We start from the raw sequence: 22,090 nt of genomic DNA on the forward strand, positions 1-22,090 counted from the left end.
GTAGTTTTGTACTGCTCTGCTAAATCTTGAACTGCTGAATTATTCAACACTTTGGTAGAATGAAGAAAACCATGTGAATTATTTATGTTTCAACAGAAGTAGTCCCCACCTTAGTACAAATGGGGTATCCTCTTTCTCAGGGAAGACCAGACCATCTGTAATTCAAGGTACAGTTCAAGTCCTCACCTCTTTAATGCAAGAGCTACAAAACAGTGGAAAGACTGATTCGGAACTTTGGAAAAACTGTGAGGTATCTAGTTTTGTTTTATTTTTGGAATTAAAAAAATAATTTCTATTTATGAATATGCCTCTACTAAACTCTAAATTATTAGCAATTTATATTCTAAAGAGCATGATACTTAAGTTATTGCTAGAATAAAGCGGTCAAGTATATTAATTAGGGAACAATATAGAACAAATGTGAACAAGATGATCAAAAGTACGTTTTAACAATTTAGACATTCTAATTTATATATTGTAAATGTGAACTAAAATACTTTGTTAGGTTTTTTTGTTAGTTTTTATAAACTAAAATGTCTTCTTCCAGAAAAATGAGAATCACCAACCAAATTGTTGATGTTTGTTACTAATCCTAATCTGTTAAGTAACTTAAACAGAATTGTCATGATTTTGTGAAACATAAATTCACTTTGAAATATTTTGAATGCTCTGTTTATAAATAAGGCTTCTGTTTCATACTTTATTGCATTTAGCTGTGCTCCATTGACTTACATTGATTATTCAGGTCAAGTGGTTCTTTCTTTTGTCCATAGGTTAAATTGTGATATGAAAATTTAACAGTTAAAAGAATATTTGTATGTAAATTTTGTGTCATGCAGTAATGCCCACGATACACTTTTCCAAGGCTAGAGTTGGTAATGCGTTGTAGAAATGTATAAAACATTATTATTAAATTCTTTATTTAGAGAGCAGTAAATTTTGTTTTAAATGTTAATTATAGTTCTAAGACTATAATTTGTGTTAGTTTTCAGAATGTAGAATAAGTAGAATGAAAGATTATCTGGTTTAAGAAATCAGTAATAGCTACTTATATTCATTATCCATAATCATTAGAGTTATAAAAATGACTGTTACGGCAAACTTAAAAGAAAACCATTTTAACTTTTTATACTTTTTTTTCCACATAATGATCAGTATGTGCTAATGCAAAAGACCTATAAAATGTCCTTGTAAAATGATGTAAATAATAATGGAATGTTTTACGAAATGTTCCCCCTAATGCTTTAAAAAAAAATGAGGCAAATTGTCTGAATGTGGCTTGACGTCTGGTAAATTCATTTTTAACTAGAAAGTTTTATTTGAAATCTTCGAAATCAACATCTTCAATCAGAATCAGAGTATATTTGTGAATTTAAGACATAGATTATTACATGCCAGGATACCAGCTAGCCACTTACACCTCCTAACAGTTGAACCGGTTTCTTTCTGCCCTTTCTTCTGTGATCTAACAGATTTTTAAAATTATGTTTAGTATTAATTGACTTTAATTTTCATAATATAGGCATATAATTGATTATTCACTGATGAGCTTTGTAAGCTATTTCGTACTTTGACAGAACATGAAATGCTCTTTTGGCCATTTCAGTAAAATTTCTTGAATTTGTTTTGTGTGCTTTTATAACATTTGAAAATAAGGGCCTCTGATGCTTTAGGGTAGTGATTAAGAAAGAATGGGAGGGTAAATATTGTGTAAGTCTTATTCTTGGCTCTTCCCTGAATTTCATGTTTATACCTTTCTTTTCAAATAGTTACATTTGTTTAATTTCTACCAGTTATAAGAAGCTAATGTACATTATTAAAGAACTAAACCTTCTACAGAGCTCTGGGAGAGATCTGGTGATGACCTGATTCTTTAGAATTCTTTTATTAAAACTTCTCTTCTGGAATTCTCAAAGTTTATCACTGCTTAAACTTGGGAAGGTTATATATTTTTATTCTATCAGGAAAGAATCTTATCAACGCATTTCTGTAGAAATACTTTAAAATATTCTTTTTGTTTGCTTTTGGCCGCACTGTGTGGCTTGTGGAATCTTAGTTCCCCGACCAGGGATTGAAACTGAGTCCACTGCAGTGAAAGCACCGAGTCCTAATCACTGGACCCCCGGGGAATTCCTCTAATGCATTTTAAAGTACTTGCTAATATTTCTATGATTGTAAGAAAATTTTAAAGCATATCATTATCTGTAGCATTTTAACTATTTAGCACTACTGATTATAATAATAACAGTTATCTGATGATTATTGCTTATCTATTTGCCGGGCAGTATACTAGACGCTTTCTGTCAGTGACCCTCAACCTTATTAGACCTGAAGCCCTCTTTTTATAACAGCTTTTAAAATAACATCAACTTATATTGTCCTGAAATGAAATTCACAGATAATATAACCTGCTTGTTTCTGCTTTAAAGTCAGTGTAATGTCCTGTGATATAAAGGAGTAATAATATTTATAATAAGATAATATGTAAGTATATAAATGCTCAGATGTATCTACATTAGAGAACATAATAAAGCAGTCCAGCATTTACCTCTGTAGACTCTCCATGCGGAGAAGGCAATGGCAAGCCACTCCAGTACTCTTGCCTAGAAAATCCCATGGATGGAGAGGCCTGGTGGGCTGCAGTCCATGGGGTCACTCAGTCGGACACGACTGAGCGACCTCACTTTCACGCATTGGAGAAGGAAATGGCAACCCACTCCAGTGTTCTTGCCTGGAGAATCCCAGGGACGGGGGAGCCTGGTGGGCTTCCGTCTACGGGGTCGCACAGAGTCGGACACGACTGAAGCGACTGAGCAGCAGCAGCAGCAGCAGACTCTCCATGAATGCAGCAGCCATCAGCACAGAAGGGTCCAGCTGCCTTGCGTTGATGCAGCAGCACTGTAGCTGGTGACACGATTTTCTGAAACGGTGCCTAATTTCTGAGCAAGTTCTGAAACATCCTGGTAGTTGCATTCCTGGACAATTTGGTGACTTGAAAACTGCAAAATATAATATAAAATGGACACAGGATAGTTCTTTATTGTGGAGACTGTCCTGTGCTTTGTATCCCTGGACCTTGCCCCCCAAATGCTAGTGGTGCTCCCACTATCTTTGTGACAACCATGACCTCACAGATTTCTACATATTGAGATCCTTGCCTTGAAGGCATCCTATTTAAAATTTAATCCTCCCAGCCACAAATAACGTGTTGTTATTGCCATTTTATAAATTAGGAAACTGAGGGCTTCCCTGGTAGCTCAGTGGTAAAGAATCTGCCTGCCAATGCAGGAGACCCAGGTTTCATCCATAATCTGGGAGGATTCCACATGCCGCAGAGCAACTAATCCTGTCCGCCAGCTAAGCCTGTGCTCTGCAACAAGACAAGCCATTGCAGTAAGAAGCCTGTGCACCTCAACTAAAGGGTAGCTTCTGCTCACTGCAACTAGAGAAAAGCCCCTGCACAGCAGCAAAGACCCAGCACAGGCCCCACCCCCACACCAAAAAAATAAACACTGGATTTTAAGGATGGTAAAGGAATGTAAAATATCTCCTTAGTAATTTTTTTTAAACTAGGAAACTGAAGTATAAAGAAATTAAATTTACTTGTTCAGAATGATACAAGTTGTTGGTGGAGAGGTGGGAGTCAGAACTACGGGAAAGCCCACAGGGTATTTACCAGGTCAGACTAGGGAACCAGGCTACAGCAATCCCGTGCAGGCTGACAGCATCAGAAAAGTGCGTTCACAGGAAAACTTCAGTCAGGTGCCCATATCCTCCAACAATATATAAAATTCAGGTAGTACAAATCACTTTAGTTTGAAATGAATAATAGCCCTTCTTAACAATTAAGTGTATGATGTTATCACTGTATTAATAATATTCTTTAAGTTACTTTATTTAAAATTAAAGGGCAAACAATAAAATCTGTCTCAGAAAAACAAAAATCTCCACTAATTTATAGCCTGAATGAACTCTTTTCATTTGTATCCTGAATAAGAAAATGATGATAAGGTTGTGATTAATATCTTGTCTCACAAGCCATTATTTTTATTAAGTAAGTTGTTATGCTATCATTATTATAGTTAAGCTTTATGTGAATAATAACTGTATCAGATTAAAAATAACACCTAAGGATATAGGGATATAACTTAAGAAAACTGTTGCTTGATTGTTTCTTTTCTGTTTTCATTAATATAAGGTACTTTGTAAGTTGAGAGTAAGGGACTTGATTTGATCTAGTCCACTTTGTCCTGAAGTCAGTTGATTTAGAGTTTCACTTCCTGTCAGTACCCTCATATTTTATTAAGGCTTTCTTTTCCAATCTTGAGGTTTTCTCCCTTTTACCTTAATACGGTTATACAGATTTCAGCTTAATTCTGTTACACTGAATAAATGGCTTTCACCATCAATGGGGAGGATCACTGGATTGTGTGGTCTATAATACCAAGAAAAGTTCGGTTTGCAGTTGTTGTTGTTCCATCACTGTCATGTTGAACCCTTTGTGACTCCATGAACTGAAGCACGCCAGGCTTCCCTGTTGTTCACTATCTCCCTGAGTTTGTTCAGACTCATGTCCATTGAGTCAGTGATGCCATCCAACCATTTCATCCTCTGTCGCCTCCTTCTCCTCTTGCCCCCAGTCTTTCCCAGCGTCAGTCTTTTCCACTGAGTCGGCTCTTCACATCAGGTGGCCAGAGTATTGGAGCTTCAGTTTCAGCCTCAGTCCTTCCAGATATTCAGGGTTGATTTCCTTCAGCTTTCAATATCCATTGTTATATGTTTGTTTAGACTATATATCTGAGTGCCCACTCTTAACCTGGTCTTGTATCCTAGGTGCTGGAGTGCAGGCCGGGATGGGAGGGGGACTGGTAAACCCAAGTGAACAAATGAGATATTTGCTGATTGTGGTAAATGCTCTGAAGGAACTGAACAGGATGCCAAGAAAGAGAGTGCCTGTGAGGATGGTTTGGAAAACTCTTCGAGAGAAGAGGATAATTAAGCTGAAATTGTGGGATGGGAAGAAGCCAGCTATGTTGAGAGCTGGGGAGAGAGCTTTCCAGGTAGAGGGTACAGCAAGTGTCAGTACAAGACTTTTGAGGCGGAAGACAGTTTGGGCATGTCCAGGGAACAGAGGGAGGCCAGCGTGTGTCATGAAAGGGACAGAGGGATTTGAGAGGAAGCTGGGAGGTGTGTGCAACCCAGATCACACAGGACCCTGTAGGGAATAGAATGGAATGGAAATGACACTGGACGGTTTTAAACAAGGAAGCCAATTGTCGCAGTAGCTACTTTTTGACATATATTGTTGCATACTGTTTGTTTATTTTATATTTTGGGCTCCAAAATCACTGAAGATGGTGACTGCAGCCATGAAATTAAAAGATGCTTGCTCCTTGGAAGAAAAGCTATGACCAACCTAAACAGCATATTAACAAGCAGAAACATTACTTTACCAGCAAAGGTCTGTCTAGTCAAAGCTATGGTTTTTCCAGTAGTCATGTATGGATGTGAGAGTTGGACTATAAAGAAAGCTGAGTGCCAAAGAATTGATGCTTTTGAACTGTGGTGTTGGAGAAGACTCTTGAGAATCCCTTGGACTGCAAGGAGATCCAACCAGTCCATCCTAAAGGAAATCAGTCCTGAATATTCATTGGAATGACTGATGTTGAAGCTGAAACTCCAATAACTTGGGCCACCTATGTGAAGAACCGACTCATTTGAAAAGACCCTGATGCTGGGAAAGATTGAAGGCGGGAGGAGAAGGGGACAACAGAGGATGAGATGGTTGGATGGCATCACCGACACAATGGACATGAGTTTGAACAGGCTCTGGGAGTTGGTGATGGATAGGGAAGCCTGGTGCAGTCCATGGGGGTCACAAAGAGCTGGACACGACTGAGCAACTGAACTGAACTCTTACTGAGAGTAGACCAGCCTTTAGTTTGAATTCAGCCTCTGGAGAATTCATCCTCCCCTCTTGTGTTTTGGCCTCATCTCGTTACAAGAGCACTGACTACTCTTCTTTGGCCAGGATGGTTCAGGACCTAAAAGGGGCTCTGAAGGGAATCTTAGGTCACTTCCATAGGTTTTCAGAATCTTTTTTTTTCTTTTTCTTTTAGCTGCTGCAGTGTTTAAAACACTTTAATATCTTACTCTCAAAAAAATTTTTTTTAACTTGAAAAACTAATTTGGGGTCAGATTCTCATAATACCAAACTGTTTGTTGTTTTAAGATGTGGGATTCTTTTTCTGGGTCCAAGTTAATGTTTAAGAATACTATTGGCTGTTATGAGGAAAGGAAGAGGGGCTTAAGACAAATTTGAAGTGCATCTACCAACAGTCGTTGATTAATTAGAAAGGTAGCAAATGACATCAAGTTAATCAGATTTATTGAGACCTTCAAGTTTATTATATTACCTTCAGACCACAGGTAATATAATGGAGTGCCCAAGCCTATGTCCTTGTATTTTTGCATTTTTGTAACTAATTTTATAGTTTTATAACTAATTTTGGAGAAGGAAATGGTAACCCACTCCAGTATTCTTGCCTGGAGAATCCCATGGATGGAGAAGCCTGGTAGGCTACAGTCCACGGGGTCGCAAAGAGTCGGACACGACTGAGCAACTAAACAGAACAGAACAGATAACTAATTTAGCTTATAATTTTTACATTAAAAATACATTTTAAACAGACCCTTTCCCACTGGAGGAATATTTCTGTGAAATACTTGGTTAAAAATTATTTTTAACCAAAATATTTTATAATTTAATAGACCAGGTGGTTACAACTATTCAGTTTGGTGGAAAAACAATGCCAAGAGCAGATAGTGGCTCAGCAGGAGCAATTTCACAACCAAATTCAGGTAAGTTGTTCTTTATATTGATTCTTGTTTTATATTGTAAAATTTGCAGAAGAACCAATTAGTTAATTATTTTTATTTTTGAGAAGGAAGGATTTAGTACTTGGAGCAAGTAAGGAGAACACCCAAAGCAGTGTCTCCCTGAACTGTAAAATTGAGGAAATTTTAAACTAAGGGCACATGCATATTCATGAGGGGGCTTGAGCAGACGAGAATTCAGCATAGAGTTGGGGCAGAGATCTATAGAGTCCATGCTTTAGTAGACTGAAGTCAGGAGGGTCAGCATCATAGTTCTGTCCTCCACCCGGGTAGGGGCTTAATTCCTAGTGTCAGGGCTTATTGAAGCTCAGGTTCTTTAGGTCTCATTGAAGACAGAACTCAGTGAAAGCCAGGGTAATAGATAAGTGGATTTACTTAGAGAGGCACACATTCCACAGACAGAATGCGGTCTGTCTCAAAAGGCAAGAGAGGCCCTGGGAGAAACACACTCTACAGTCAGAGTGAGGGGCATCTCAGAAGACGAGAGGCCCCCAATTAGTTAATTCTTTATATCAGTTTTGCTTATAAATTAAATGTAAGGCACAAGTGTCATCTTTAGAGTAGTAGCCCTTATTTTTAAACGCAGTATTTTTAAGATATTTATGAAAATGTGATATTTAATATACATTCTTAGCCAAATCTCTTTTTTTTTCTCCCAAATCTCTTTATTTTTAGCGTATACAGGAGGAAATAAAAAATTTAGTCAAGTTACAGAACAATAATGCTTCCTGGGCTTCCTATGATAGAAGTTCTTTAAGCAAACAAAGATCTTCAGAAAGTCAAATGGGTTTTTCTTCTGAAAACGGTGAGAGAAATGAATATGTTATCAGTTATCCCAAGTCTGAAGAGTCTGAAATGCAGCAAGAAGCATCCTTGTCGCAACCAGACTGCAATGTGGATAGTAGCTCAGTGAGCAGTGGGTATGGAACCTTTTGCATCTCAGAACTAAACACCTACAAATCTAAGGACGCTCAGGATTTCATGGAGCACATGGAGGCTTCTGAAGGACAATTTGGAGCACCGGTGGTGCCAGCAGAGCCACTTGGAGATGGTGTGAAAAACCAGAGTTTTTATATACATCCAAATGAAGAGTTCTGTTCTTCTTTAAAGGAAGATACTCCCATTTTTTCTGGTGAATTTGAACACAGTTTTCTTGGTGAAAGTAAGATTTCGGAAGTATACAGTGGAAAAACAAACAAGTAAGTTGAATTTCTCCATCAGTTGAAGGGAGTTTTACTTGTTAAATACATTTATAATCTAAAATGTTTAGTAAATACAGCTCTTTTTAGTTGGAATGAGATGTGTTTGAACATGTCAGTTTTATCAAATTTTTTATTTATTGCCTGTGGAAAATTGAAAGTAACAAAGCACACTATATGTTAATGACAGCTGACTACCTTCCCATTGATAATAAGACTACGAAAACTCTCAGGGTGGGAGGCTTGCCAGAAAAATACCTTTTATATTTTCTAGTCACTATTGACTTGCTGAAAATTAAGAGTATGGGACTGAATCAACTGGAATTTTGTCACACGTTCATATAATTTAAAACCAAATATTATATACAAGCATGCTCAATTTTATGTTTTTTATATATTAGAAGAGATTTTGTAAGTTAAAAGACATTTTAATTCATCCAGGGGACTTTTCAGTAAAAGAAACTTAGGCTGAATTTGTAAGGCAAATAATCACTTAAAATTATGTTCAGTTTTATGTCTCTGAAGTATGTCATCTAATGTAAGGTATTTAACTATAGCAACTCATATCTTGGGTACCCATGCTGCTGCTGCTGCTGCTAAGTCACTTCAGTCGTGTCCGACTCTGTGTAACCCCATAGACGGAAGCCCACCAGGCTCCCCCTTCCCTGGGATTCTCCAGGCAAGAACACTGGAGTGGGTTGCCATTTCCTTCTCCAATGCGTGAAAGTGAGAAGTGAAAGTGAAGTCGCTCAGTCGTGTCTGACCCTTAGCGACCCCACGGACTGCAGCCTACCAGGCTCCTCCATCCATGGGATTTTCTAGGCAAAGAGTATTGGAGTGGCTTGCCATTGCCTTCTCCATGGGAACCCATAAGTCCATGTAACCCATAAGTCCATGTAAATAAGTATGTTTTCACTAGGGAGATATACTTAGTACTTGTAGGTGCCACTATGGTGGTTTTTGTTCTATCCCATGGCCACAGACTATACATACTGTTAATCACTGCTAGTCAGTCCTTTTCTTCATTTTGCCTTTGATAATAAGATATTGTAAAAAGAAACTCATACTACTCAATAAAAATCTATCCCCTCTCTGCTATTAGAAAAGCAATTCGAAGCATAGTCTCTATCAGTGTTTTCTTTTATTTGAAGACAGCATTTAAAGAGAGGTATTTTATTTTTTTCTTTTTAAATAGTAAATCAATAACATCATGGGCTCAAAGGCTGAAGCAGAACCAACCAAAGAAAGCACATAAAGAAGAGGGCTACTCAAAATCTATGCAAGGAGATGAGCAAACCAAGAAATCACCAATGGAGAAAGTAGGTGATAAGTCACTTGACTCTGGTGTGCTTTAGCTGCGGACAATCAGGATAATTATGTTGCATTTGGGGCTTCCCTGGTGGCTCAGAGGTTAAAGCGTCTGCCTCCAATGCGGGAGACCCGGGTTCGATCCCTGGGTCGGGAAGATCCCCTGGAGAAGGAAACGGTAACCCACTCCAGTATTCTTGCCTGGAAAATCCCATGGACGGAGAAGCCTGGTAGGCTACAGTCCACAGGGTCGCAAAGAGTCGGACACGACTGAGCGACGGAACGGAACGGATGTTGCATTTACCACCTGTTCATTAACATAAAATTTTTTTTGCCTTTTCTTTTGTATTGTTCATTTGTTGCCTATTTTTTATGGTGTCTCTAAGAATGGGAAACAGTAGTCCAAGTCGTGGTTCTTTAATAGGCCAGAAACCAAAGCTAGTGAGGAATGAAAGTACTAGAAAAAAAAAAAAATGAAACATTTATTTTGTAAATGTCCTAATTCCCTTTGTACTGCAAATGTTTACAATTAGCGAGAATAATCTATTATTTTTTGAAAAACCCTCAAGTAATTTTTATTACTATTAAGTTGTAATAAGTAGTAATATATGTGTGAATGCTTTAGATGCCTCTATAAAAACAGTTGAAGCTTGGACAACTTGAATTTATAATCCAAATTGCAAGAGATTAAATGTTTACATTTTATGTGGCCCTTTTGCTCATACAGCAGCTGCTTTTGTTAAAGAGTTATGGATACTGAGTGAGTTTAAATATCTTTAAAGCCCTTTTGGCCTCAATTGTCATTGAATAACATTGTTTAATATAATACATTGAAATCACAAAATCAAGTCTCTCTACAAACTTGATTCCTTTAGAAACAGGTCATGTCTTGATTATTCTGAACAGTCTTTCTATCATCCTTTGAAAAAGATCTGTTAAAGAATAGAAATCATAAGAACACAGTCCCTCAGCCTTCATAAGGCACTTTTTACTTCTCTTTTGGTAAATTTTCTTTCTTCAACCTGTGGTAAGTTAAGCTTATTAATATCAGGTGTTGAACTTAATCAGATTCGTGTTGAGGAGGGAAATGAAAGTGAAGAAGCTACATGAACCATCAAGCCACTGGGCCTGATGCTGTATTGGTAGCTCTGTTCTTTTGAACCAGCACAGTATATCCTTGTTTGGTGTAATGGCATAAAAGCATTTGGAGACTGGACTGAAAGTTGCTTTTTTCATTGGAGTAGGTTGGCAGAAAAGGAAAATGTTTTGATACATACTAGTTTCTTTTTTTTGTTTCAACTTAACTGAAACTCAGTGGAGACTTTTTCACTTCTGATAAACTAGTATTTGTGGTGTGTATCTCAGTGGATTCACTGTCTTTTGAGACTGTGGATCAGTATTTGTTCGATGTAGCCCTGTGGTTCCCAGAATTTGCTGCACATTAGGGTATTAGGAGCTTCAGAAATCTGGGACTCCCCTGGTGGTCCAGTAGCTAAGACTCTGCGCTTCCAATGTAGGGGGCCTGGGTTCGATCTCTGATTGGGAAACAAGGTTCCCTATGTTGCAACTAAGATCTGGCGCAGCCAAATAAACAAATTTTAAAAAACCTACTTACACCTGGCCAGTAGCCCCAGATGGTCTGCCCTCATTGGTGTGGTTGTGACCTGTTACCAGGTGGTTTAAAAGCTCCTCCAGTGAGTCTTCTGGGCTGTAAAGCTTGAAACCAGTGATCTGGCCGTTTTCTTCCTCCATTCAGTGGAGAATCTGACGAGCAGCCGAAGGATCAGCCAAAGGTACTGTCTCAGAGATACCGTTTGGGGTTAGGTCTTCCTAGCAGTGTGTTCTGCCTCTGGGGATCTCAGTAGGGCAGAGGGTAAAAAAGCTGTGACGAGGGCATGATGCTCTTTAAACTTTTCTTTGATCACCTCCTAAACAAGTTTTATTTTCCTATTTTTTTTAAAGGTGGATTCGATGTTTTTGATATTAAATCATTAGGGGAAATCAAGTTTCTTTGGTATGTCTGTTTTAAACAGCTTTCAGGTAATGGGGGTTGGTGAAACAAAGACACGACACCTGAAATGTACATTTTACTTGCCTAATTCTCAAATTCTGTGGATTCACAAAAGTTGGAACTTTCCTCTTTATTTCATCCTTTCTCATGTCTCTCATTGTTTGTTTTTCTTTTCATTTTCAGCCTGAATCCAGGGAATCTTTATGAACAGAATTCTCTTGGGATTCAATTTTCTTCTAATACAATATAGTTTATTTGGGGGTCTAGCTATTCTGAAGCACAACTTGAAATTGGATAGTGTTTAGCGCAGGGATTTTCTAAAGCTCCAGTTGGTCTTTGTTTCCTTGGTCCTTTGGGACAGACTGGCTGTTATCATTTTTCCAGCTGTGGCCTCCGTGGTGGTTTTTCAGGTGCTTTAGATGGTTACTGATGAAGGTCCTGCGCTAGGCTGAGGCTGGTTTCTTGGGAAGGGCTTTCCTGGCACCATACTTTCCTTTCTCTTTAAAAATGAGCTATTTTCTTCAGCCAATGCCTTATGGGCTGGAAGAGCAGCAGAGGATTATGTGAGGTAAGCCCCCTCCAGCCAATGCCGTGTGTGTTGGCTCGTCACTTTAGGATTTGCACCTCAGAACCGGTGCAAAACAAAATATTTCACTGGGGATTTTTCACTTAGTCTTCAGTTTTTTCTGGTCAGTTAAGTTCAGATACGCAACACAAATTCGAACAGATAGGAGTTGTAGAAGAGACATTTGATGAAAAAGAGGTTAAAATTGGTGCCTTAGAAAGCTGTGTGTGCATGCTCATTCATGCCCGACTCTTTGCGACCCCATGGACTGTAACCCACCAGGCTCCTCTGTCCGTGGGATTCTCTAGACAAGAATACTGGAGTGGGTTGCCATGCCCTCCTCCAGGGGATCTTCCCAACCCAGGGATCGAACCCATGTCTCTTATGTCTCCTGCATTGACAGGCGGATTCTTTACCATTGGCTTCATCTGGGAATCTGTAGGAGGCTAGAAAAAGAAGGCTGAGCGGAGATCCCCTTCTTGGTAGGGAGAATGTCAGCAGCTTTAGCATGCTTTTACTTTGGCAGTGGGTCCATGGGTGCTTGTAAGCAAATAGAGCCATGTACTTATTAACAGGAATTGAAAGTTTGGAGGTGGAACTGATAAGAAAAATTCCGATGTAAATAATCTTTTCACATATCTCTGTTTGGAAACACAGATTTCTTGTGACAATGCCAGAGATATTGTAAGGAAATTTTAACTCGGAGCTTTTAATTAGAATTGAGGATAAGTAAGCATTTTTAACCTTTTCTGGTAACAAATTATTTGTATATAAGATATACTCTACTGTTTAGAGTTCATGTTAGTTATTTATGTCCAGTTTTCGGAGTTTATTGCAGTCTTACTGATAAAAATGAATTATTACAGCTTTTACATTAATTTTTGTACTAAATGACTAATTCTAGGCACTTGTAATTTCTTTTGGAAATTGATGGCAAATTAGGAATCCGTTTTCATTCTGAACTTTTTAACATCTGCTTCCGGTTTCTTCTTCTAGCTCCACAGAGAATCAAAATAAACGTTTGTAAATTACACAGGAATAGAAAATCCTTCACTGTTAATTCGTATCATTTTGCAATTATTGGAACCATGGGGAAAGCCAGGCTGACTTTCTTTGTGAACCTCTGAAAGTTTCTCTGTGCCTGGGTTTGACACCTGGCTCATATTCCTTGGGTCAGCAGTTTGTGCCTAGCGATTTTAAACTGTCAACTGATGGCTTTCTTTCTTGATTTGTAGTCTGATTTCATTGCTGATACACATTCTCGAGCTTTTTACTTCAACAAACCAGATGAGGGTCCAAATTCTTGGATGTCTGATTCAGGAACAGGTATGATACTTGTTTTTGTTTTCTGGCCATACCCCTTGGCACGAGGGATCTTTGTTCCCCAAGCAGGGATAGAACCTGTGCCCACTGCAGTGGAAGCATGGAGTCCTAACCACTGAACAACCTGGGAAGTCCCAATACTTATATTTTTAAGGAGTTTTTTCAAAATAGTAATGTGTGCATTTCTCTTAGGTGATAATCATATACTGTATACTAAAGGGGTTTCTAAGATGTAGTGTGTGTTGTCTTATGTCTCTGCATCTGTAACTTCCTCTCTTGCCTTAATTTGTGCTACAAATTTTGAAGAGATAGAATTTTTTTTTTGCAGTTATTTCAAATGGCTACAAAAATCATCTCAACGTTTTCTCAGATATCCAAAGTGAATTAAGAGATTCAACTCCCCTGTGAGCCATTCTGTATTTTCCATGGTGAACCTATTTTAGTCTTAATGGCTTTACACACTAACTCCTTTTTCTACCATCCCACATCCAATTCAGGATGAATCAGCTTTGCCTGTGAAAGTTGCCAGACTCTAGCAACTGTCACCACCTCCCTCCTCTCATCCTTCACAGAGCCTCATCACCTGCCCTTTGGGTTCCCATGAGCCTCCTGACCAGCCTCCCTGCTTTCACCTTGCACCTTCCATTTGTTTTCAACACTGTAGCCAGTGCGATCCTTTGTAAGGACCGGTCCGATCACGTGACTCCTCTGCATAAACCCTGCGGTGGGTCTGCTGTGTGCAGAATAAGAGCCTGGAGTTTGTCCTTATTTCCACAGACATCTAGCCCTGCTGTTGGACCTCAGTGTCTGCTAGTCTCCCCCTTTCTCTGATTTAGCAGGGAGGCTCTTTGCTCAAATATGTCAGATGAGTTCTCGTTTTAGGGCTTTTGTTCAGCTGCTTCCTGTACGTGGGATGTTCTCCTCACTCCTTATGGGGGGAACCTCCTCATACATGGCTAACATGGCGAACTTCAACCATCCTATTCAGTAAGAGCACCTGTCCTTCCTTCCACACACACTACATCCTCCCTTAAGCCCAGTTTTTAAATTTTACCAGAGGAGAGTGCTGGCCACCTTCTGACATACTGTATATACTATAGCCTTTTTGCCTCCTCCCTGCAGCTGGCATAGTAAATGCTCAATAAGCATTTGAATCGTTAAGTTCTTTACATTTCTCCTGTGTAAGTCTGTACTTTGCATAAAGAAATTGTTGTCTTTAAAAAATATATATTTATTTTAGGGACTTCCCTGGCCATCCAGCAGTTCAGACTTCACCTTCCAACACAGGGGTTGCAGGTTCGATCCCTGGTCAGGGAGCTACTCACACATGCCTCATGTCCAAAAAACCAAAATGTAAACAATATTATAACCAATAAAGACTTTTAAAATGGTCCACATAAACAAAAGACTTGTATATAGAAAACTATAAAACACTAGCCATCAAAAAGGACACTAATAGATGGAGAAATATACCGTGTTCGTGGATTGGAAGAATAAATATTGTAAAAATGAGTATACTACCCAAAGTAATTTATACATTCAATGCAATCCCTATCAAGCTACCAACAGTATTTTTCACAGAACTAGAACAAATAATCTCACAATTTGTATGGAAATACAAAAAACCTCGAATAGCCAAAGCAATCTTGAAGAAGAAGAATGCAACTGGAGGAATTAACCTGCCGGACTTTTACAAAGCCACAGTCATCAAGACAGTATGGTACTGGCATAAAGACAGAAATATAGATCAATGGAACAAAATAGAAAGCCCAGAGATAAATCCACGCACCTATGGACACCTTATCTTTGACAAAGGAGGCAAGAATATAAAATGGAGAAAAGACAGTCTCTTTAACAAGTGGTGCTGGGAAAACTGGTCAGCCACTTGTAAAAGAATGAAACTAGAACACTTCCTAACACCATACACCAAAATAAACTCAAAATGGATTAGAGAGCTAAATGTAAGACCAGATTCTATAAAACTCCTAGAGGAGAACGTAGGCAAAACACTCTCCGACATAAATCACAGCAGGATCCTCCAAGACCCACCTCCCAGAATATTGGAAATAAAAGCAAAAATAAACAAATGGGACCTAATTAAAATCAAAAGCTTCTGCACAGCAAAGGAAACTCTAAGCAAGGTGAAAAGACAGCCTTCAGAATGGGAGAAAATAATAGCAGATGAAGCAACTGATAAAGGATTAATCTCCAAAATGTACAAGCAGCTCCTGTAGCTCAATTCCAGAAAAATAAATGACCCAATCAAAAAATGGGCCAAAGAACTAAACACATTTCTCCAAAGAAGACATTAAAATGGATAACAAACCCATGAAAAAATGCTCAACATCCCTCATAATCAGAGGAATGCAAATCAAAACCACAATGAGATACCATTTCACACCAGTCAGAATGGCTGCTATCCAAAAGTCTACATGCAATAAATGCTGGAGAGGGTGTGGAGAAAAGGGAACCCTCTCACACTGTTGGTGGGAATGCAAACTAGTACAGCCACTATGGAGAACAGTGTGGAGATTCCTCAAAAAACTGGAAATAGAACTGCCATATGATCCAGCAATTGCACTCCTAGGCATACACACCAAGGAAACCAGAATTGAAAGAGGCACATGTACTCCAGTGTTCATTGCAGCACTGTTTATAATAGCCAGGACATGGAAGCAACCTAGATGTCCATCTGCAGACGAATGGATAAGAAAGCTTTGGTACATATACACAATGGAGTATTTTTCAGCCATCAAAAAGAATGCATTTGAATCAGTTCTAATGAGGTGGATGAAATTGGAGCCTATTATACAGAGTGAAGTAAGCCAGAAAGAAAAACATCAATACAGTATACTAACGCATATATATGGAATTTAGAAAGATGGTAACCTTAACCCTGTATATGAGACTGCAAAAGAGACATAGGTATATAGAACAGTCTTTGGGACTCTGTGGGAGAGGGTGAAGGTGGGATGATTTGGGAGAATGGCATTGTAGAATGTATATTATCATATGTGAAATGAATCACCAGTCCAGGTTCGATGCATGATACAGGATCCTTGGGGCTGGTGCATGGGGATGACCTGGAGGGAGGATATGGGGAAGAGGGAGGTGGGAGGGGGGTTCAAGAAAGGGAACACATCTACACCCGGGGCGGATTCGTGTCAATATATGGCAAAACCAACCAATATATTAATGTAAGGTAATTTACCTCCAATAAAAATAAAAAATAAAAAAATAAAATGGTCCACATAAAAAAAATCTTAAATATTTATTTTATAGTTCAGTTTAAAATATTTGAATCATTAAGTTAGGACTCTTACATGGCAAGACATTTAAGTGAATTTTTTTCCCTTCTAAATTAAATTTTCTGTATCCAGGTAGCCAAAACCTCCCATGTTTAATTTTCTTAAGGTAGAAATAATAAGTTCTAGAAAGCACTATTATTCTTTTTCCTCACCTTTATCTATTCTGTGTATTTTTTCACATTAGCACTGACTTACTGGAAACTGGAGGAAAAGGACATGTATCATTCTTTGCCTGAGACTTTAGAGAAGACATTTGCACCAGCCTCCTCCACGGATATATCACCAAGCCAGGTAATTTAGTAACACGTGACGCACATGTATATTTGTGTTACACAGTTGTATAGTTTCATTTATAAATTTTGTATTTTTCAATTTCTGATATACAGAAAAAAAGGCATGGGCTTTTAATCATACCTGCCTGCTTTCAAAATTTGGTCTCTATCATTCATTGCTTGTGTGATCTTAGGAAAATTACTTAAAAATGTAATTAAAAATGTCCAGTGTCAAATTAAATGACATGGTTTTGTGTCCACTATTTTAAATGTGGTAAGTACACAGATAAACTTCTTTTCCCATTCCCAGACCTGGTTTTGATTTTCTACTGTTATAACCTCCCAATGATCCATTTTGTCATAAGTTACTGTATTGATTTTCTTGAGCAAGAAATGTAAATATTTTATTGACTTCAGAGCAAAGAAATAAAAATATCCAGTATGTGTATATCGATATATCTCTCTCTCTCCTGTGCTTAGATCAGGGGATGAGAAAATAGGTTGGAGGAAAGGAGAGATACAATTAAAGTAAACAGGAGAGCTGTAAACACAAGTGACAGGCGTAGATGGACGGACAACATGGGGCCAGCAGATTTGTGGACATCTGAGTCCCAGAGAAGGTGGAAACCAGCACTCTATCCTTCAGGAAAGGAGTAAAAGAGACAGATAAACACAAAGGGCTGGGGAAGTGAGATTGAGGGGTCTGGGAGACTCAGTGGGCTTTTCAATTATAGGCTCACTGTGTGTGTTTTCTTGATCTGCAACATCTGTAAATGAACACTCTGTTTTGTTGACTCAAAATATAAAGTTCCCATCAGTTTTAAGACTTCCTGCTTCCTATTCTACCAAGAAAAAAATTCATCAATTAGACTGATGCAATGCTCTCTTATCACTTAGAATTTATATTTTATAGACTTAAACATTTTTATCATCTATTTCTCATACATACTTAATGAAAAATATAAGTGAAGTAAGTTGGTTGCAGCGTCTACCTTCAGGGGCTTAACTCTTCATACTCTTGTCTTAGGTCAGTGCTAGTTTCTGTGTTTCCCATACTCCATTTCCCTTGGGCCACCAAGAGCATTGGTGACTTTACATTTCTTTAAAAGAGATGAAAAGCTTTGGTGCTGAGTTTTCACCTGGCTTAGTAGTTATGTAGGACTGACCTGTATTTGACCTTCAGATGGGGAATGTTGCTTAAGCAGCTGATTCACTGTCCCTTAAATATTAGTTCTCAGGGATTCCAGCACAGGTTCAAGCCACTAGGATTTTCTTCCAAGCTGCTGACACCTGTTCGGCCAATTTTGATGGCTTTTTTATTTGCATATGAGCAGCCAGTGACAATTGTGTCACAGCTACTACTTGACCAAAGGCATTTGTAGGATACCATTAATTATAAGAGGCATCCTCTGTTCAGAGATGTTAAAATATGACAAGAGAAATCATAAAAGTAGTGAAAAGGGAGTTCCCTGGTGTTCCATTGGTTGGGACTCTGTGCTCTTACTCCTGAGGACCTTGGTTCAATCCCTGGTTGGGGAACTAAGATCCCACAAGCCTTGTGGCATGGCAAAAAAAGAAGCAGTCCCTCATATAGGGCTGTGTGTGCTCAGTCATGTCTGACTCTTTGTGACCCCGTGGACAATAGCCTGTCAGGCTCCTCTGTCCATGGGATTTTACAGGTGAGAATACTGAAGTGGATTGCCATTTCCTTCTCGAGGGGATCTTCCCAACCCAGGGATTGAACCCATGTTTCCTGCATCGACAGGCAGATTCTTTACCACTGAGCCACCAGGGAAGTCCCAATATAGGGCTACTTTCCGAGTGTTTCTCTAATATGCTGTTTTTGATCCGTTCTTTCACTTACCCATCTCTCCGTCCATCCATCCCTTCACCCATTCCAAGGTGAAAAAAGTCACTTTATATTACTATGAGCTCTAAATAGAATAGTTGTAACTCTTCACCCAGTCCCCTGGGGTAGGATACCTCAGGTTATAGCCAGAGCCAAAGAACTGCTGCTCAATGTAGGCTTCAGCACTTGAAAATGCTTCTAGGTTGTAGGTATATAAGTGTAAAATTTCAAAGTGGGGTTACAGAAGTCATTAATTTTAAATGTTTACATTTAACAAATTGATGCCTTTAATGCACACACACAAAGTATAATTGTCTTTTTCACAAGCTAGTTAAGGGTTTATTAAAAAATATTAATTCATGGTGATTGGCAGTCTTTGTAGTATCTGAAAATGGGACAGTTTAAAACTTTAAAGCTGTATGACGAATGTGTTCTTTCAGTGCTTTCAATGTATCTCTCACTGAATCTGTAGTATCATTTGAGAGAATGTCCAAAGTTTAAATTTGAGGCCCAGAGTTAAATGGTACCCTGTCATGACCTACAATAAGTCCCATCTTGAGATAAGTTAGGCCCAGTGTGTCACTATTTTGAGCTGAGGCCTCTTTGTAACACTTGCAGCGTAGCAAAGCCCTGATTTCAGTTGTGGCAGTGAGGATTGTATCTTCCTACTTTTATAACTAATTGGCCACCTCATGCGACGAGTTGACTTACTGGAAAAGAGTCTGATGCTAGGAAAGGTTGGGGGCGGGAGGAGAAGGGGATGACAGAGAATGAGATGGCTGGATGGCATCACCGACTCTGTGGACATGAGTTTGAGTGAACTCCGGGAGTTGGTGATGGACAGGGAGGCCTGACGTGCTGTGATTCATGGGGTCGCAGAGAGTCGGACACGACTGAGCGACTGAACTGAACTGAAGGACTGATGCTAAATCTGAAACTCCAATACTTTGGCCACCTCATGCGACAAGTTGACTCACTGGAAAAGAGTCTGATGCTGGGAGGGATTGGGTGTGGGAGGAGACGGGGACGACAGAGAATGAGATGGCTGGATGGCATCACCGACTCGATGGACATGTGTTTGAGTGAGCTCCGGGAGTTGGTGATGGACAGGGAGGCCTGGCGTACTGTGATTCATGGGGTCGCAAAGAGTCGGACACGACTGAGCGACTGAACTGAACTGAACTGAAAGGAGGTCTTATTTTCACTGGGTAACTTCTTTCTTAACAGTTCTTGTTGTCTGTGGTGTGCTGTGCTTAGTCGCTCAGTTGTGTCTGACTCTTTGCGACCTCATAGACTATAACCCGCCAGGCTCCTCTGTCCGTGGAGATTCTCCAGGCAGGACTCCTGGAGTGGGTTGCCATGCCCTCCTCCAGGGGATCTTCCCAACCCAGGGATCAAACCCAGGTTTCCCACATTGCAGGTGGATTCTTTACCATCTGAGGCACCAGGGACTACCAACTCTTAAACACGAATGTAACTACAGAGCTAGGCAACTCCACCCTTGACACCTGTCCCTTCAAGTCACAGGAAATTAATCTGGCTGGAAGTTTTCTTGTCCCGCTTCATTCACTCATTATGAAGTCTTTTATTCAGAACTTGGTTCTCATTTTAAGTAAGGAGATTACCATGGATTTTATTCTTTGAAAGTGTTCTTAGGGTTTTAAATATCTTAGGTTTAAATTATCCCATTAATATTTATGGTTAGAAAAGACGAAAATTTTTTCCTGAGGTAACAGGTAATGGGGAATGACTTCCAAACTCTTATTATAAATCTGATGGTCTAGCATCTTGGTTTATTTTAAATTTTTCAAAGAACCTTTTTATGATGCTGATCTTGATATCAGGAAAGTAAACTTTTTTCATCATTGATAATATTTGAATAATTTTGTTTCATATCTTTAAGTCTAATACTAGTAATGAGATGAAGCCACCATCACTGACGGATATTTATCATAAAAAACAAAGGGAAAACAAGCAGTTACCTGAGAGGAATCTCACTTCTGCTTCCAACCCAAGTCACCCGCCAGAGGTAAAGTTGTCAGCACTGCTGAGTGAAAATAAAAGATGCTTCATGACTTTAACTCGCATCTTGAGCTTCTTTTCCCTAGGTGATCTAAAGCCTACTCACTTAAACAAACAAACAAACAAACAAAAAAACCTGCATGGAGAGAGCAAAAGCTTACTGTTCTCTGTCTTATTTCTAGGTACTGACTCTGGACCCAACATTACACATGAAACCAAATCAGCAGATTTCAGGGATTCAACCACATGGCTTTTTGAATGCACTTGATGACAGAATATCTTTTTCACCTGACTCTGTTCTAGAACGTAGTCTTTCTAGTCACTCTGACATAGACTTGTTTTCACAAGCAAGTCATATCACTTCTCAGTTATCTGGTTTCCCAAAGTATCCGACAGATGCAAAAGTTTCGCCAGTGGACTCTTGGAAAAGTCATGCATTCCGAAATGAGAGTAGGAGCAGTTCCACGTTTCCTTCAGTATGTACCGTTGGTAGTAACGACATCTCAGTCAGCACTGTAGATGAAGAAAGCCCTGTCCTGGGACCGCCTGTCTCAGTCAGTCAGTCCCAGCTTCCAGATACAGCCAATGGTGTCCCAGAATGCATTTCACTGACTTCCCTGGAGGATCCTGTGGTATTGTCTAAGTATGTACTTCTGGGAATGGCTTGTAATGTTAATAGATGTTCTCTCATGTCTGCTTAAATGATGAAAATGGTTTTTATTGAACTTCAGTAATACATTAAAATAATTAAGGTAGACTGTCTAAAAAATAATCTTTTTTTGCTTTATTATTAATAGCTGTCAACTTGTGGATTAATTTCGTGTTTTCTATAGGTGTATAAAGGGAAAAGGCTATATTTTTGATTATGAGAATGATTGTGTTGTTTTTTCCTATTGAGAGAGTGAGGAGATGCTTTCTAAATATTTTTTCCTCTCACCAACAGGATTAGGCAGAACCTGAAGGAAAAACATGCTCGACACATAGCAGACCTTCGAGCTTACTATGAATCAGAAATAAATAGTTTGAAACAGAAACTGGAGGAAAAAGAAATTTCTGCAGCTGAAGACTGGAAGAAAACCAATCAAATTCTTGTAGACAGGTAAAACTTGTAATTTAACTGTAAAGTTAGTATTTCTCCAATTTGGATATATTATATTACCCAAAACATAATATATTGTGATGATAAAACACTTTGAAAGCACGTAATTTCGATTTGAAAATTTTCAGAGAAACATGTTTGCCTAAGTCATTATTTTAAAAGATTTGAGCCATCCTCTTACAAAATACTGAAAATTGATGAGGACATTTGTTTCATATGGGCAAAGTACTGAGGCAG

At 38.9% G+C, this 22,090-nt stretch overlaps 1 protein-coding gene across 11 annotated transcripts in view; it reads left to right on the plus strand.

Moving 5' to 3' along the window:
• Positions 1 to 22,090, plus strand: part of MPHOSPH9 (M-phase phosphoprotein 9) — a 60,140-nt gene that overhangs the window by 5,364 nt on the left and 32,686 nt on the right. For 8 of the 11 annotated variants that reach the window (XR_008683025.2, XR_016035334.1, XR_016035336.1 and 5 more), the window contains exons 3-11: positions 97 to 250; positions 6,772 to 6,861; positions 7,573 to 8,096; positions 9,292 to 9,415; positions 13,216 to 13,306; positions 16,796 to 16,902; positions 20,636 to 20,761; positions 20,937 to 21,397; positions 21,698 to 21,853. Coding sequence is in view for 6 of the 11 variants with exons in the window: in XM_055404446.2 (XP_055260421.2) it covers positions 97 to 250; positions 6,772 to 6,861; positions 7,573 to 8,096; positions 9,292 to 9,415; positions 13,216 to 13,306; positions 16,796 to 16,902; positions 20,636 to 20,761; positions 20,937 to 21,397; positions 21,698 to 21,853 (1,833 nt within the window). In the remaining 5 variants the exon portion in view is untranslated. The remainder of the gene's footprint in view (positions 1 to 96; positions 251 to 6,771; positions 6,862 to 7,572; positions 8,097 to 9,291; positions 9,416 to 13,215; positions 13,307 to 16,795; positions 16,903 to 20,635; positions 20,762 to 20,936; positions 21,398 to 21,697; positions 21,854 to 22,090) is intronic. The other 3 variants (XM_055404448.2, XM_055404447.2, XM_088828126.1) reach the window with 3 other exon arrangements.

Source organism: Moschus berezovskii, chromosome 19, assembly GCF_049115385.1.
Source record: "Moschus berezovskii isolate FMDL1 chromosome 19, NW_MosBer_1.0, whole genome shotgun sequence".
Taxonomy (NCBI): domain Eukaryota; kingdom Metazoa; phylum Chordata; class Mammalia; order Artiodactyla; family Moschidae; genus Moschus; species Moschus berezovskii.